At 40.9% G+C, this 19012-nt stretch overlaps 1 protein-coding gene across 13 annotated transcripts in view; it reads left to right on the plus strand.

Annotated features, from left to right (window-relative positions):
- The window catches only part of Apbb2 (amyloid beta precursor protein binding family B member 2), a 332249-nt gene that overhangs the window by 162425 nt on the left and 150812 nt on the right, over positions 1-19012 (plus strand). For all 13 annotated transcript variants that reach the window (XM_047566062.1, XM_047566068.1, XM_047566056.1 and 10 more), the window contains one exon: positions 8665-9480. In XM_047566062.1, coding sequence (XP_047422018.1) covers positions 8665-9480 — 816 coding nt within the window. The remainder of the gene's footprint in view (positions 1-8664; positions 9481-19012) is intronic.

The following is a 19012-nucleotide window of genomic DNA, read 5'->3' on the forward strand; positions in this document are numbered from 1 at the left end:
GAACGAGTGAGTGAACAAAAAATGCGTTGAGTGCTCTTAATGACCAACTTTGTATAAGGAACTAGGAATTCTGGGAATATAAAATTGAAAGGAAAATGTAAATCAGAACCACAGTGGAGATACCATTTAATCCCATCTAGGATGGCCATAATAAAAGAGACGATAACCAGTGTTAGCAAGGATTTGGAGAAACTGGAACCCTTTCCCCCGCTGGTGGAACTGTAAAATGGTGTAGATACTTTATAAAATATGTGGCAATTCTTCAAAAAGTTAAATATATGCAAATATGTGTGCATATGCATGCACACATCAAGTGGGGCATCTACTCAGGTCAACTATCCCTTATTCAAAATGCTTAGGATTAGAAGTGTTTCAGATTTTGACTTTCTGCATATATATAATGAGATGTCCTGGGAATGGACCCAAGTCTAAACCTGCAATTGATTTATGCTTCCTGTACACCTTATACATGCAGCCTGAACGTAATTTTTATATATTTTTAGTGGGTCTGCATTTTGACTGCAGCCAGTCACACGAGGTCACATGTGGAATTTTATTCTTGTATTATTATGGAGGTACTCAGAAAGTTTCAGATTCTGGAGCATTTTGAACTTTAGATTTTGAGAATGGGGATATACACCCTGTAGTTAGGGTAGATGGAGTTGGAGAAAGCCGTTATATTAATGATTCCCACAGAAAAATCCAGAGTAAGGAATGAGGCCCTGAAACCAGGCAGAGAGAAGGTAGGAAGGGGGCACTTGAATTATTGGAGCAACATTTTCAAGTATAATTGTTAAGACTTTGGGAAGATGAGAAACACAAGGTTTCTAGCTTGGGAATCTAGGAAGCTGGTAATGCCTTGAGTTCTCAGAGTCCAGCCCATGCTTAGGAGGATTTGTTTCTCCCCACGTCCCCAATTTGTGGGGAATAATAGACCAAGTGTTCTTTGGTCTCAAATGTGTAGTAAAAGTATATGAGGCAGGTTAAAATGGGACTGGCTTAAATGCATCAACTTTTGATCAGAGTGTCAATTTAGCTTCAGTACTGGGGAAAGCAGGCTAAAATTGTCCTGCTTGTAAACTGGAAAAGTCAAAAGAGGGTGGGATCTTAGGATGAGGGGAGGAGAGCTGTCCTTTCATTTTTATAACCACACAGCATTCATTTTTCTCCATACTTTGTTAAATTATTATGCTCTTAATAACTGTTCTACTTAATTCTTTTCTGTTCATTGTCCCTAACATTGTAGATGCTATTTATGATGAATTAAAGTTAGTGGAAGACCCAGAACTGGATGGTGGGATGTCCAGGACACATGCACACCAAAGCCTTGGTTAGGCCCCAGTGCTCCTCAGATCAAACGGAGCACTTCAAGAGGACAGGATTGCAGCTGGTGAACAGTCTTGTTTGGCAGAGAAGTGCAGCATTCTGCTCTGGGTCACAAGACATGAACCTTTGACACCAAGAGTCTTCTTTACAGAGTCATGGATGGAATTGAGCAAGAATTTCCTGGAGCTGAGACTGAGGAGCAGGATAATTGGTGTAGACATTATATTGCAGGATTTTATTTTAATCCTCGCTCAGATGCTAGATGGGGTTAAATTTGAGATGACTGTTGATCACCCTTTCTTTTTTTTACTATCATTAGCTAACTTTCTCAAAGAAGGAAAAGTGAATTTTCCATTCAGGTCATAGTGGTAGACTCCTTTCATCCTTTGATAAGAAACTCTAGAATTATATTTAGATATTGTATGTCAATATTTCTTGTGACGTTAATGAAACATTTGCCTTTTTCATGTTATTGGAGGATTTCTCCTACAAATGCTTATTAAGCCTGCCGTGTGCTAGACTGCTGTACTTGAGAGTCACAGTCTAATGGGAAACTCAATCATATTAAAAATGACAGTGAGGCAGAGTGAGTGGTGCTGTAGTAGAGATGTGTTTATGAAGGCGTGGGAACGTAGGCATGGAGCTCTGGAGGGGCAAAAGAAGACTTCACATCTCCCCGAACTTCAGAAGAGGAACAGAATTTGCTGGAGGGAAGGATGCCGAGGACATTTGGGAAGACAGGGGAGATGGTGTATGTGATCAGAGTGCTCCACGTGTCTCTGAAATCATCTCAGGTGTAGACCATCCTGCTCCTCCAGATCTCTCACTTCCTTTCCCCCAGTGGTTCTCAGCCCTGGCCACACAGTGGAACCACCCAAAGCACATTTAACACCCTGATGGGCGCAGTCCCAGGTAGTTGAATCAGAATCTTTGGGAGCGTCCTCAGGAGTAGAACCTAGGTAGCTATATTTTCTTAAAGCTCCGTAAGGAATCCTAACATGCCGCCAGGGTTGAGGACAGTTATTCCTTTCATGCCTGTTCCTCAACCTTTCTGAGACTTTCGATCCCTGACCTTTTTCTTTCCCTACCTCTTCACTTCCTCGGGTCTCATTCCCTCACTCCCTGCTCTACCCAGATCCCAGAGTGCATCCTCTCCTACAGCACGCCTGAAACCTTATCCCATCCCCCTCTGTTCCCTACCAGGTCTCCCCACACCCCACCCAGGCTGCTTCCTCCAGGGGAAGATTTATCTTCATAGAGAAAAACGAGGCTATCAGTTTGTCTTTTCTGCAGTTTTGAGTCACTGTAGTGACTTATGCATCTGTGCCAATCCTCATTCCCTCCCATCTCTTCTAACATGAAGATGTGCCTTTTATCTTGGGTGGGGCTGACTCTTCCCCATCTGCTGTGGTCCTCTTCTCTTCTCTTCTCTCATCACCTAGATGCTACCACATTGGCCAGTTCCTCTTCTGTGCTGTCACTCTTCTCTCTGTTCTGGCTTCTGTTTTTATAGCCTCTGAACAGTAAAACATGACAAAGATACTCGTTGTTAAAAAACAAAATTCCTCCCTGTAACCCAGGATCATCTTCCAACTGCCATCCTGTCCTCTCCAGTTTTATAGTGAAGCTCCTTAAGGGTCACTCTTTGCCCACCACTACCATTGTCCTGAAACTGAGGTGTTGGAAGTCACTGATGTCCTTCTAATCACTCAGTTCACCAAATTCTTTTTCATTTTTGCTTCTAAATCCAGGTGGCTAATGGGAATCTCATCTTTATGCTTTGGTCTGCCTGGAATGAACTACTACTGAGCCTTTGGTCCCACAATTATGTACGAAGACTCTGGGTCTTAAAATTGACAGTTTGTTTATTGGTGCAGACTGGCTGGGGAATAAAGCCGCAGACTGCTTTATTCTTGCACAGCACATCTTTTATAGGGTAGTGTGAGGTTAAATCTTAACTATGGCATACCATATTGAAAACAACTAACTTGTTTGCTAGTACTAAGAAAACATTTCCCCCAGTGACAAAACACTATATATTCTCATAACATGCCAGGAAGCATACACCTAAAGTATGTAGCAGGTAGTACAGTTGGAACCTTATTCTTCTTAAATAGGGTCATCTTGTCCCACAAGAATTAGCCTAGTGTAAGGAGTTATTGCTGTTCTGCTGCATGTGTTATTCCAGCTTCCTTGACTTTGGCTAATAAACAGGAACTCTGGTGCGAATTCTTCAGGGTGCACTTTCCATGACCTCAGGAAACTGGATCCCAACACTGGTCAAGAAATGAATGACCAGAGCTGGAACTCTTTTGGAAAAGAACCAGATTTTTGCCCAACTGACCTTAATGTCTAGGTCTTGCTCCCCTTTGGTAAAGAGCAGAGTCCATTATAATTCCAGAAAGAAGGGAACATGGAGATGGAGCCTGCCTTGTGAATGGTGAACATATTAATCAGGGTTCTCCAGAGAACAGAATCAGTAGAATTTATATTTTTTATACATACATACAATTATAAAAGGGAATTTATTAAATTGGCTTGCACAATCAAAAACTGGGCCCACAGGGCTGTCTGTAAGCTGGAGAACAAAATGGAACAAAAGTTGCTCAATCCAACATGCTGGAGTCTTAGAACAAGAGGCACCAGTGATGTAGCCCTCCCAGGAGAGCAGTGGTCAGAATCTGCTTTGGAAAAGTAAAGAGGCTGTAGTCCCATGTCCTGGGGAATGGCAGCAGCAGTAGACACATCTTCTAAAGAAAAATCCAGTTCTTGTCTTCCATGGATTCCTCCTTCTGGATTTGGTTCCACCTAGACCCCAGTTTATTGAATTGTGCCACCTACATTCATGGTGGGTCTCTTCCACACTCAGTTTGCTGTCCCACATGCCAGTCTGGAAACACCCTTATCAATACCCCATAAATCTTTAAAAAATGTTTTTATTAGTAGTTATACATAATAGTGGGGTTCATTTTTTACCTATTCATAAATGCATATAACATAATTTGCTATATTAATCCCCAGTACTTCCCCTTAACCATCCCCTCTCCCTCTTCTATTCCCTTTCCTTTACTCTATTAGTTTTTCTTCTATTTATTTATTTTTAATTGGTGCATTATAGTTATTTATAAAATTGGAATTCCTTGTGAAATATTCACACATGCACATAGCATAATTTGGTCAAGTTTATTCCCCAGTTCTTCCCCATTCTGTCCCATCCTCCGTCCCTCTTGGTTGCCTGCCTCTCCTCTATTGATCTCCCTTTTATTTACAGGAGATCCTCTTTTGAACTTTTTTCCCCTTCTCTCTAGCTTCCTCATGAGAGAAAATATTGAACCCTTGACCCAGGGAATTGCATTGAATCTCTAGGGTTTTTAGTAATATGGCCATTTTGATTATATTAATTCTGCCTATCCATGAACATGGTAGGTCTTGCATCTTCTAAGGTCTTCTTCAGTATTATTCTAAAGTGTTTTATAATTTTCATTGTAGAGGGCTTTTACCACCTTAGTTAGATTAAGTCCTAAGTCATTATTATTGCTATTTGTTGAGGCTATGGTGAATGAAGTAGTTTCCTTGATTTCTTTCTTGGTGAACTCTTTATTGGAGTTACAAGAAAACTATTGTTTTTTGTATGTTCATCTTGTATCCTACTACTTTGCTGAATTTATTAGATCTAGAAGTCTTCCCAGAAGTCTCTTAATCCTAGACATCTCTCTCTTTAAGTTGACAGTCCATATTAACCATCATGATGAGTGTGATAGCCCTTCTATCTCATTCCACTGTTTCTCTGATGACCATTGTTGTTTTGATCTCCTAGTTTACATTGCTTCTTTAATGCCTTTTTGCCATATTCATCATCTTCTCTGAGAATGTGGTAGTGGAAGATACCAACATAAAAACAAATACACCTCACACACACTCACATATACACTTTAGTCTCCAATTCATCCTTCATACTCTTGCCTCAGGATCAAGTCCAAAGTCCTAGAGCATACTTCACAGAACCCTTGGCCAGCTCTTTCCCTTCTATTGTGCCACCTGTCCTTTCATGTCTTGATTGGTATAGTCTCCCCAGAAGATAATATATCTTCTTCCCTTCAGATCTTCTGCACCCTGAGAAGAGAAGACCATTTTCTTCTCTCACCTGTTAGCCACCACCCAAGCTGATTTTTGTAAATATTGAATGTCTTCCACAGAAACAAATGTATGCAGGGAAGGAGGGAACTATAAAGTGATGATAATCTCTAGCGTGTTTTGAGCTCTTATGATATGCCAACCATTAGGTTAATGACAGTCATCTCTTTTAGTCCTCAGCAAAGTCTGGAAGGGTAGCTACTAGTATTATCTCCATTTTGAACAAAGAAATGAAGAGTATAAGAAATTCTGTGTGTGTGTGTGTGTGTTGAAAGTATATCTGATCTTATTGCTCAGGTCTTTTGATTTCCAAAGAAAAAAAGCTAAATATTAGGTTTTAAGCAAATTTATACAATTTTTCTTTCACTTAAATAGAAATGTAAACCTCCTCCCTCTGAACCTTGAAGAATTTTTGTTTTTTCATAATGAAACCCTCAGCTGGGCAGGGTGGCCCACAATTATAACCCAAGGGCCTCTGGAGGCTAAGCCAGGATTACAAGTTCAAGTCTAGTCTCAGATACTTAGTAAGACCTTAAGCAGCTCAGCAAGACCCTGTCTCAAAATAAAAAGGGCTTAAGTTGTAACTCAGAGATAAAACACACCTGGGTTCAGTCCCCAGTACCAAAAAAATAAAAACAAAACAAAACCATAGACCCACTTCTTTGTCCCTTCTTGTAGTCTACCCACTCTGTTCCTCTGCAACAAGAGCATTTCTGTCACTTAGATAAGTAGGGTGGTGGTCAACTTGGGAGCCTTGGCAGGTAGCCCTGTCCTTTATGGCTTGGATACAAAGAAGTGAGGTGCAGTTAGTTATTGTTACATTTTGTGCTAAGCTCTCTGCAGGCCTTTTCAGTTGTAAATCCTCACATCAACCAGGTACAGCATATACAGCTGAGTTTGCACATCCACTTTTTTGCGGGACAGTCCTGTTCTAACCTAGCTCCCCCTCCCTGACCCGCTGTGATTTTTAGCAAGGGAGAGAGTTACTTGGTCACTGAGAGGGCAGTGGGATCCAAAAGCCTTATGAGAACATGGCTGAAAGTTGTGATATGTCACATACAGAATAGAAAAACTACTTAAATATTAAAATCACTTAGAAATTCAGATGGCATTCTGAAAATGTTTATAGTTATAAACAAATAAAATTTTTATTAAACAATAACATGCTAGAATAAAGTACCTAAAATCATGAAACAGCTTCATAGGAATTGGTTGCTATGCCTTTTAGGAAGCTAGAAGCTTTCCTTTTTCTCATATCACTCTAAATTCTGAAGGAATTAAAGTCAACTTTCCTTGTATCTATGCTATGACTATCTCAGGGAAAAGTTCATGTGAGTTCAGTCTGGGGTCCGCTCATATCAAATAGTACTCCTGAATGAAACTGAACTATAAATTGAAACATGTTTTCTATAAAATGGTAGTAGTGATCAGTCTTAATTTTTAAAAAATATTCAATTGCCAGAGCATTATTTAAAAGGAAGAAACACACTAAAATCTCTATTCCTATAAATGAGACCTAAGAACTGAAGTAGAGTCCTGGGTAAGCAGGAATTCTTATAATTTTAAAGAATGGGACCCAAAGTTCAGCCTCTTTGGGATATAGCTCTTAGGTAGCTTATGGGCCCCATGGCCTAGAGCCCATGGACATTGCCTAGCTTCCCGGAAGATTCTAGAATGAGTGACTCTTCTAAAATTTCCCAACCCAAGTATTTGTTGATAAAGAGATAATTCTAAGTCCCCAAACGGGGAGAAATTCTTACCCTCCTCTTCTGTGAAGATCCCTGTTTTGCTTGGGGGAGAAAAAGAGAGTTGTCAGAATACAATTTCAAGAATGTTAGGAGCTGTGCTTTGGTTCTTCTGCTCCTGATGTAGAGATCACCAAAGTCGATGTGGAGGGCAGAGGATCAGATAAGGAAACCATTGCTCAGGGACTGGGAAACCTGAAACCTTTGAAATTCTTGCTGATGAATTTTATTCTCTCCTAATCCGAAAAGCCTTTCTTCCTAACAAGAGACATATGGAATAAATCACTGATGGTACGAGCAATATTTGAGATAACTGCAACTGTCAGATAGTTTGCCAGGAGTTCTGCAAGGGCACGTGATGACTGCAGACAGCTGAGTCTGTATTTTAATTCAGTGGAATATATTCAGATGCCTTTGGGGACTCCAACATGTTGTCTGTGGCCCAGGGCTCATTGCTGCATTTTTAGTAGTAGTTTTGTTTGTATGTGTTTGTGTTCTTCAGAAATTAAAGTGAAATAGGCCAAGCCCCAAAAACCAAAGCCTGAATGTTTTCTCTGATAAGTAGATGATGATATATAACGAGGTGGTGGCAGGGGAAGAGAAGAATGAAGGAACTTTGGATGGTGTAGAGGAAAATGGGACAGGAGTGGTTAGGGATGGAAAGATAGTAGAATGAGAAGACAGTATTACCCTAAGTATATGTATGATTACATGAATGGCGTGAATCTACATTGTGTACAACTATAGAAATGAAAAGTTGAACCCATTTATGTACAATGAATCAAAATGCAGTCTGTAAAAATAAAAAAAAATAATAATAAAAAAAGAAAGATATTAAACCATTTCTTTAAAATTTCTGTTGGGCACACACAGTAAGCCCAGGTCAAAACTGTTCATAAAGACATTAGCAAACTCTAATGGAGGTTTGGTTTTCCAGGCATTAGGAACACATTTTCTAAATGTGGTTGAGGAAAATTAGCTTGGATATATGGAACATCACTGAACAATGACCTCTCAGGGTGATTAAGAGAACCAGAGTCCCAGAAAAATTTTGAGCAATTTTTTTGTTTTTGTGGCAGGAAGGAACTATGGGATACAAATGTATAAATGTTTGGAAAGGGAATGATTTTCAGGATTGTGAAAAATGAAGACCAGAAGGAAATGCTTCTGTATGAATTCAAAATGCTTTTTTTATTCCAAGTAAAACTTAGATCCTTAGACGTCTTAGCTTTTCTAAAAATTGACTTTGGGATATCCATACTAAGCCCTTTATTTGCTCCTGTTTAACATATGAACTAACTGTGAAATAAGGAGGGAAATAGGTCAGTTTTGCAGGAGGGTATCATGCAGCAGAAGCATCGATTCTTTCAATTTACTGTATAAAAATGTCAGCTCACACTGCATGGTAACTCATGCAGTCAGGGCCAGCATCTGATTGACCAATTTTCCTTTTTCCCAGCTGACTCGGGTGCTGACACCTTGGCAGTGTTTATGGCCAGCAGCGGAACCACAGACGTCGCCAATCGGAACAGCCCAGCCACACCACCAAACACCCTTAATCTCCGTTCTTCCCACAATGAACTGCTGAATGCCGAAATAAAACACTCAGACACCAAGAACAGCACACCTCCCAAATGCAGGAAAAAGTATGCACTAACTAACATCCAGGCGGCTATGGGCCTCTCAGATCCAGCTGCACAGCCCCTGCTGGGAAATGGCTCTGCCAACATCAAACTGGTGAAAAATGGGGAGAACCAGCTCCGGAAGGCTGCAGAGCAAGGGCAGCAGGATCCCAACAAAAACATCAGCCCCGCTGCGGTCATCAACATAACTTCTGAGAAGTTAGAGGGTAAAGAGCCCCACCCGCAGGATTCCTCCAGCTGTGAGATTTTGCCCTCCCAGCCCAGGAGAACTAAGAGCTTCCTAAATTACTATGCAGACCTGGAAACCTCAACCAGAGAACTAGAGCAGAACCTGGGCAACTGCCATGGGGTCGGGGAAGAGAAAGCCCAGCCAGGCCAGGGCCAGGCCCCCGCCATCATTGGGAATGGTGACTTGCTGCTGCAGAAACCAAACAAACCCCAGTCCAGCCCAGAAGACGGGCAAGTAGCCACAGTGTCCTCTAGCCCAGAGACCAAAAAGGATCATCCTAAAACAGGGGCCAAAACCGACTGTGCACTCCACCGGATCCAGAACCTGGCGCCAAGCGACGAGGAGTCAAGCTGGACAACATTGTCCCAAGACAGTGCCTCCCCCAGCTCCCCGGATGAAACAGGTACCCCTGGGAGAGGTGTGGCCTCGGGCGGCACTTCCTGTTGGTGTTTTGAGTGATGGATAGAGTAAATCTGTAAACTGACCAGAAATGCCCATTTCCGGGCAGACAGGGACATGAACCTCTTGGGGTAAAATTTGGGCAGTTTGTATGGAGAGCATTGTTAGACTCAACCACGTTAGGTTAGTTTCATTTTGAATCACACATATGTAGTTTGCTCTGGTAAGCATTTCTGTAAAAGAACTAGATCTTTTTTTTTTTTTTTTTTGCGGTGCTGGGGATCAAACCCAGGGCCCTTGTGCTTGCAAGGCAAGCACTTTACCAACTGAGCTATCTCCTCAGCCCAGAACTAGATCTTGTTGGTTAAATGCAGTAAAACACCATCAATACAAAAATTATACTGCCAGTGCTTAGGTGAGGTATTTCTGTATACCACCTAGAAATATCAGGTTTTTTTAAAATAAAATATAAAACATAGTTATTAGAGGCAAGATATAATCCAGTTAAGAGAATCAGCTATTTTAAAGTTCTCAGAATTTATGTCCAATGAAAGGTTAAAAGTTTAAAACAGTAGAAGTCTGTACCTTAAAGACAGTTTCCTTTTGAAATATCAGCCCCGCTGAAATATTTGGGGAATATTTTATTAGCCTCTTCAAGTGAGACTGGAAAGTGATATTCAGTTCTTGTTCAACGAATTTAGAAGTCTAAAATTTTAGCTGGTCTAATTGAGATCTGTCATTTGGTACTTTTGTCTATATGTATAACATCTTTATTTGTCAGAAGAGTTACATTGTGATGGAAATAAACAAGGTCCTGAAAGTCAGCTACTTTTAACCTCATCGTCCCCACTCTACTGATCAGGTACTGGAAGATGTGAGAGCACTTCTATATAAACAAGACTCACAAAGGCATTCCAGCAACTTCCCTAGTGGGTCTTCAGGCTGTGTTGTTGGACAGATATAACAAGTAGAACCAAACACCAAGAAAGGAAATAGCATTTTTTAACCTATAAGGCAGGGAAATGACAAGGAGGAAAAGAAGAAGAGAGTTAAGATATTAACTTGCTTAAAAAAAGAAGTGCTTTTGAAGTGCCTTTTAACAGTCTGGGACTTTCAGTGATGGAGTCCCTTAGCCTAGTGTGGCTGGGTGTGACAGCAGAGAGGTTGAGGGGAGTCCATTTCATCTCATAAACGCCTGACCCTGCACATGGGGGGAATCATACTTATGTTCTGTAATGTCACTGAGCTCACTATTACTTTTTACGCACATGGAGAATTCACGTCCTGAACCTGAACGGTTGTCACCTGCGGGTGTGCACATCTACAGAAACTATTCCTTGAGCCTCTTTCATCAGACTCCACCTCCTGTTTTGTAGGCCACCTACCAAGGCCTCTCTGTCGGCCTCTGGCCATGGCAGCCTTTGTGCTGCGCTTCCAAACCAGCGTGTTCTCTTGCCCTTCAATTTAAAATTAACTGGAAGATGTTACAGCGAAGCCTCCTGTCCCTCTCACTGTTGCCTCCTCCTTCCAAAGATGACCGCTACCTTTTGGGGCTGACTAATTTTTTAAATTAGTTTATTATATGTAATACTGGGGTTCATTTGATAATTATATAAGCATGGACTATAATTTGCTCCACTTCAGTCCCTATTACTTCCCCTTTCCCTCCTCACCTCCCTTGCCCTGTTCTCTTTCTGATTTTTCTTCTCTTTATTTACAGTTTTTTAATTTAGTGCATTATGGGTATACATAAAGGTGAAATTCACTGTGGTATATTCATGTATGTACCCAGGAAAGTTTGGTCAGATGCATTGCACTGTTCTTCCCTTTTCCTGTCCCTCTTCCCTCTCCTTCAGTCCCCTTTCTCTGTTCCACTGACCTCTGTTCTATTTTTATGGAATCCCCCTACACTTCCCCCTCCCCTCTTATTTTGTTCTGGTTTCTGCATATGAGAGAAAACATTCAACCGTTGACTTTCTGGGTCTGGCTTATTTCACTTAGCATGATGTTCTCAAGTTCTGTCCATTTACCAGCAAATGCCTTAATTTCATTCTTCTTTATGACGACATGAGATACCATTGTGTATGTATACCACATTTTCTTTACCGATTCATCTGTTCACAGGCACCTAGACTGGTTCCATATCTTGATTATTGTGAATTGTGCTGTTATAAACATCAATGTGGCTGCATCTCTCCTAGTATTGCTGATTTTAGATCTTTTGGATATATATCCACCTATTCCTTTTTTTTTTTTTTTTTTCTTTTTCCTTTGTGCAGTGCTGGAGATTGAGTCCAGGGCCTTGCACATGGTAGGCAAGTACCCTACCACAGAGCCACATCCCCAGCCCTCTTTTTGGATATATATCAAACAGTGAGATAGCTGGATCATTGGGTGGTTCCATTCCTCGTTTTCTTTTAAGGAATCTTTATATTAATTTCCAGAGTGGTTATACCCTATTTGCTGTCCCACCAATGTTTTGTGAGTGTTTATGCTGTGCTTTGGGGAAACTAGAAAAATACTTATTTCTACCTGTCCTTTTTGAGTTAGAAGGCTATTTATAAGATAAAATGCATTGCCTAACCCAGAGATTGACACTTTCTACTTCCCTTTCTTTCTGAATTGCCCCTCCAGCTTTTCCATGACTTTTCCATGTCTACTATGTGTAGTTGGTGCTTTGAGAAAGCAAGAGGCTCTTAGGGAAAAGAAAAGCACCTGTAATATCACATCACTGGACCACCATAGTTTAGGGAAGTCAGAGAGTCCCTGGACCCTGACTCTAAAACAAAGTGTGATGTATTTTTGATAGTTAAAGTGAGAACTTTGAATGAGGTCTGGGTTGGGTCAGAGGTACACTTCCTCAGTGACCTCAGGTAAGCATAGTGGTTCAGTAAATATGTGTCAGTCACACTGTGTGGTGTCTCTGTTGATTGCTTGGTGTTTTATATTTGCTTCATAAAAACTTTAAAGTGCATCATTTCGAAGCTTCTGGGATACTGGCATCCGTGGTGCCAGTATGTAACTTAGGTTTTATTTGAGCTTCACAAAATTGGAGACATAGTATGTTGTGAGATGGATTTTTGGTAGTTGTTCTTGGGGATGAAATCAGGGCTCTGCACACATGAAGCACATGCTCTACCACTGAGCTACACCCCCAGCTCAAGATGGATCTTATGTAATGATGTTTCAAAGTTGGCTTCCTTGCTAAAGGGTACAAAGGCAGGATTATACACAGCAGAAACCAGTCCAAATAGTGTGACAATGGACCTCTGACTCTCCTTATTACGATGTGGGGTTTAGACTCAGTTTCCTGAGTTCAAATCCCAACTCTGCTACTTCCAGGTAGTTCATGTAGCCTCTTGCCTATAACATGGGGGTGGTGGTAGGGTTTGGCATCAACCTATCATTAAAGGTTAAGTGAGGGCATCTTTAAGAGTCTCTTAGAACAGTATCTGACATATAGCAAGAGCCTAGTAATGTTAGTAATGGTTATCAGTACAGTGGTGTGACATAAAGGTTTACTTCTATCTTAATTTCGATTTGCCTGTATTTTGGACTCTGATTTTAGTTAAGACTTTCTGGACCCTCACGGTGTGGGTTGGTTCATCTTCATCTTTGTATTGTCAATACCTGGAATGTAGCAGATGAGCTTAAGTAATTAAGCCATGATTAATCGAATAAAATGAAGGCCATCTACATATCCCCCAAGAGCCCTGGTGTGTTGAATAGGCCATTTGTTGTTATATCTTAATCATTGTCTTGATTTTGGTACTGGCTGCATGTTTTATAACTTAAATGATCATGTTGCCTCATATAGGTGGGACTGAATAACCACGTTATTGCATTAGGTATGCTGAAATTCTAGGGCCTATTGTGTGTCAGGCCCTGTTCTTGGTCCTTTCTCACACTCGGGTAACCTTATTGGGATGAACGCAGGTCTTTGGACACAGTGTCCAGTGTTTTTCTATTGTACCACTGTCTTGAGACTTAGGCATGTGACCCCACAGGCTGACCACATTAGACTTCATCCTGTTCAGTTGGATGCATGTGGTAGTGATCTTGAGAGTATAGAAAATGGAAAATTATATTTTAGGGGATCTCTTCCTTCTGGTAAGCAGTTCAGCTTACCAGAGGAGATGGTATTTAAGCTATCTCCTTTGTGATACCTCTCTAGACCCTCTGAGCTGTGCAAAGGCCTTTCTCTGTCGCCCCAAAGAAATGTTTCCAGGCCTGCTGTAGAGTGCTTCTCAGGGCTTGCTACCTTACTTAAAAGTTTCCACTTAGGTTTAAAACTTCATTGTATGCATATGTGTGTGAATTTCTTCATGCTTTGTGTGACATGTAGTGAGAGGCCTCATAAATGTTACCTGTCTGCAGGTCGGATGGACAGAACTGGGTCATGATCACTCTGCATGTTCTCTGATATCCTCTGTGTCCGCACACCTGTAGACATGGAGAAAGTGAGCACAGCTGGTATAAAATAATGGTAGAGCACTTGGATAGGGCGATTCTTACTAGTTTAGGCTCCAGGGAGGGATGAAGAACTGGGGGCCAGTAACCCATTCTACCACCACCGATTATTTGCATGGGAGTTCACAGGGCCGTACGTCAGAGGAGCCAGTACCAAGGAAAAGGACAAGATGATTTCAGTTGCCTTTGCATTTTTCCTGGAATTGCAGGTTGATCCATGCTGCTGTAGAGTTTGAGTCCTTTGATGTTTTAAATCAATTGATTCACAGTCTCGAGGCAAGTGAAGTGGAGCTCTTTTATAAGTGGAATAGTGGGTGAGGGCAGAAGCCAAGACACAAACCTATTTATGTCAACACGATTGGCAGCACTTCTCATTTCCGGAGTCAGCTGGCTTAAGAGTGTTAGAGCATTGGATAAGTTTGTATTTTTCATACTTTTAGAAAACTCTTCTAAATGTTCATTTTATCCCAAGTGGCTTTTGGTAGTTCAACCATAAATTTTCCTCTTTCAAAATTCCAGAGTATAAGGAAGGTCCAGTTTTTAACTGTTTTGCCCAGCTGTATTAATTTTAATCTTTCAAGCACTGAGTGATTCACTAGCCTTCCTGTCGTGTCTTCTCAGCTGAGCGTTCCATGGTGTGACAGGAGGAATTTAAGAAGGCAGATGTGAGATATTTCCAAAATAGTTGGGGCACGCTCTGTTCTGGGGTAGATCATGTGTTTTCTAAATGAGATTTTAGAGCCTTGGGTATAAAAATGTATAAAAAAATTTCTTACCTCACCTTGTGAACTTAAGGAAGAAAATAATTTGTTCCATTGGTATTTTTGGAAAATGCTAGATACAAAATGTGTTCAGGTGAATGTTTAAGATAAGTTTGTGTTGCTTTCCATAATAAAGTATACTAGGTCCCCAATAAAGTATACTAGGATCAAAAAGGCAGCATGATGAGGTGAGTGACAGCAGAAGTCAAGCAGTCTATGAATACACTCAGGACAGCAGATAAATGTAAGTTGGATCCAGAAAGTGCCATGAGAGGGTGAAGTACTATGAGTCAAAAAGGCAAAAAAAACCATGATCAAGATATTGCAAAGCTAAGATTTAGCAGTACAGCTCAGCTCTGGTGGGTGAGATAGTTCAGGAACTTGGCATGTGAAACCAAAGTTATTCCTTTTGATTAAAGCTTAAGAACATATAGTGTATTGGTCACTTGCCTTCACAAGAATGAAATGCCTGAGGCAGACTACTTTATAAAGAAGAGAGGTTTATTTGGGCTTATGGTTCAGAAAGTGCAGGACCTAGGGACCTTATCCAGTGATGGTCTTCCTGCTGGCAGAGTCCTGGGGCAGCACCTGTGTCTGCCTGTCTGGTCATTTTTTCTCTCATTATAAAACCACTGGGATTCAATCATGGGGCCTCATCGTAATGACATTATTAAATCTAATCAGTCCCCAAATGCCCCATTTTAAACACTAGAGTCGGATATAGGTTTCCGCTTTCTTAATGACTAAGACTTTGGGGATCAAACTCCTTCATGAGTTCGGAGGAACAAACCCTATCCAAACTGTAGCAGAGAGGAATATCAAAAATGGCCACACTCCTGTCTCAGTTGAAGAAACTCTCATTGCTTACCAAGCTCACGGGAGCTCTGCAGAATATGAAGAGAAAGGGTGTGACCCTAACTTTAGGCAACGCCAAGACAATATGGTGCCATGACAACTTCAGCGCTCAGACGTGGGCAGCACTGAGAGTGCATGGGTGACACTGGTGAGTCCACAGGCAACCCTGTCTTTTCTGCCTTTTCCACTCACAGCGCTCTCACCTCTCACGGCTGGTTTCTGGATCCATCTCGCACGTCTTTACTGTCTTGTGCGCATTCACAGACGGCGAGATTTTTGCCGCCTCTCATGGCAGACCTTTTACTTCCTGGAGAACCTAGTATGCTCCATAATAGAAGGCAACCTAGAACTGTGTTTTGTTCCATAGTCAATGTTCAGAAAGCCTTGAATTAGATGCCATTGCTTAGAAGTAACACATTTTACTTAAAAATAAGCACCTGTTGATTCTCTTGTAAGTTGAGAGATCTTGCAACCCTGAGTCCAAATGCCAGAGATCAGAATCTCTTCTAGGCGGGTCCTGCCCTCTTCCGCTCAAGGCGTTGAATTGTGGTCCGCTGCTCCACAGGGCAAGGGACTCAGCCCTGGTGCATGTGGGACTCTGCCGGTGGAATGAACCAGGCTGTTGTCGATTGGGCCTGGCAGAGCTGCATACAGGTACAGTGCTGTAGTAGCAGCAGCCTTGAGTCTGGGGACTTCCTTTAATCATAGTCATCCTCCTCTCAGCCCATGCCTTCTGGTGGAATTGTAAAGTGTGACATGAACTGTTAAGCAAAACATGCTTGAAATTTCCAAAGACATCTTTAGATGACTCCTCAGAGTTTTCCATCTGTTAATCTGGTTAGAGGAGGGAAAACATTAGCTTTTCAAAAGCTAGGATGTGGGTGGTTCATAAATTTTGTGCCTTAAGGCTGACTCAGTTAATATGCCCAGTTAACTTTCATAAATGTAAAGGCACTTAGCAACCCCCACCCCCACCCTGGCTCTCTTTTCCGGGGGATTCAACCCAGGTCTCCTGCATGGTGAGCACACTCTCTATGCTGAGCTACACACCCAGCCCCAACCCTTACAATGCATATATTGTGTTTCCCTAATTTGCACCCTTGTGTGTAAAACAGTGAAATAAAATCTTCATATTCAAGCAGATTGAAAAAAATCATTTGACTATTAGAAAATTATATGTGGTTAATTTTCCATGTGGAATGGTCTGAAAGAGAGAAAGAAAAGATCCCAATCACTGGTGTTCATACCTAAGAGGAAAGTTGATGTTTACCATATGTAAACTTTTGATCTTTTCCTTTTTGTTTAGCTTTTCATCGATTCATGCTTGAATTAAATGTCCCTAAGAATTCTTCCATAGCGTCATTAGGGACACTGTTAGTTTGATACTTTTCTCCTTCAGGGTTATAATATCCACTGGATGCACTGAACTGGCGCATCTAGGATATTATAAAGGTGAGCTCCATTCTGTAAACGGTTGGTTCGGGAAGCTGACTGTTGTCCTCTGTTGCTGCCAGGACACTTTCTCATACACTTCATAGTATTTGTGATGTTTAATGGTTACAAGATGTCTGGCCTGTGAAATCCTATTTAATCTCGGGTAGACATATAGAGTATTATTATAGAACCTTTTACAATTATTGCTTGGGGTGGCATCAGAATTCTATGTGAAATTGTCAGAGAGAGGTCTGAGATGACCCCCAGCTCCAACACATTGGGACTGATAAGAGGTGTGGCAAGAAAGTTAAAGGGCTGGGGATGATCAGGTACTTACTGATAGAAGCTTCTAGGAATACTTCTCAGTAGTGAGCTAACTATACAGTTCTTGCTCCGCTTTCCTGGGTTGAGGGGACCTTTGGCCAACATTTCCATTCATTCCATTGTTACTGTGGACAAGGAGGTTATTCCACAGTGGTCTACACTTCCCTTCTTTTCCCATAACAAACATCAGCCTCTTTCAGGATTTTAGAACAAATTCAAAGTAATGTTTTACCTATGAGAAGTTCACAGTAGTTAGGGGGCACCTAAGTCCTTTGCTTCTCAACCGAATGTGCAGGGAAATCTCCTCGGACCTTGTGAAACACTATACTGATTTAGTGGGTCTGGGCTGGGGCCTGAAATTCTGTAATGTTAAAAAAAAAAATGGAACTTTCAATTGTGGAAGTTCTGCATTTTTAATAAGTTCTCAGTTGATGCTGGTACTTCTGGTCTCACACTTCTGAGGCTGGACTGTAAACTGTATTAAGAAGCATCCGTCTGTTTTGTTCACTAGCAGAACCTCAGCAACTAGAACCAACAGTACCAGGACTTGCTCATCTTCAAAAAATACTGTGGAAAAACACGCACCTCAAAATATAAATAGTGATACTAGGTAGATTTTTTACCAAGTGTTAAATGTGTAGAACAGATAAGGACAATGAAGTTTCAAGTGAGTAAGGCATTACTTGGCTTGAATGGCTTATACTGATTTAAAGTGAGAAGCAAATGGAGAGAGGAATGGGATTTATGAAATTGTGGTGTGCACACAGGAAAAAGAAGCTGGAAGGAAGCAAAAGAAGAGATGACTTTAAGGCAGTGTTCTCTGATACTTCTTTTTTTCTTTTCCTCAGTACCAGGGATTGAACATAGAGGTCTTAACCGCTGAGCCACATCCCCAGCCCCTTTTTATATTTTATTTAGAGACAGGGTCTTGCTGAGTTGCTTAGGGCCTTACTGAGTTGCTGAGCCTGGCTTGGAACTCTCTCAATCCTCCCGCCTCAGCCTCCTGAGCCACTGGGCATGTGCCACGGTGCCCAGCTGATATTTTTTTCTTGTTCTCGGGAATCCTTTGTATACTCTCGATCATAATTGAACCTTAAACATTTTTTTTATTTACGTGAGCTATACCTATCAGCATTTATTATGTTAGAAATTAAGTCTGAGATATTTAAAAAAGTTATTCATTTAAAAAATAAGAAACCCATTAATGTCATCAACATAATTTTTGTGAAAAATAATTGTTTTTCCAAAATCAAAAACAATTTAGCGAGAGAAGTGACCTTGTTTTATATATTTAAAAATATTTCTTAATTTTATTTAAATAACTAATAATTAATTTATTTATTGTTACCAGAGATTGAACCCAGGCATGCTCAACTACTGAGCCACATCCCCAACCCTTTTTACTTTTAATTTGAGACAGGATCTCACTAAATTACTTAGGGCCTCGCTAAATTGCTGAGGCTGGCTTTGAACTTGCAATCCTCCTGTCTCATTAATTTTATTTAACACAAAAATGTAAAATTTTTACTTATTAATGGGGTATCCTGATGTTTTGATCATGTACATGTTCTATAATGTTTAAATCAGCTGACACATTTCTGTCTTCTCATTTATCATGTCTTTAGAGTAAAGCCTGTCAAAGTCCTTTCTTCTAACTTTTTGAAAAGTACAGAACAGTTCAAAAATTTCTTT

Source organism: Sciurus carolinensis, chromosome 10 (assembly GCF_902686445.1).
Source record: "Sciurus carolinensis chromosome 10, mSciCar1.2, whole genome shotgun sequence".
Lineage (NCBI taxonomy): Eukaryota > Metazoa > Chordata > Mammalia > Rodentia > Sciuridae > Sciurus > Sciurus carolinensis.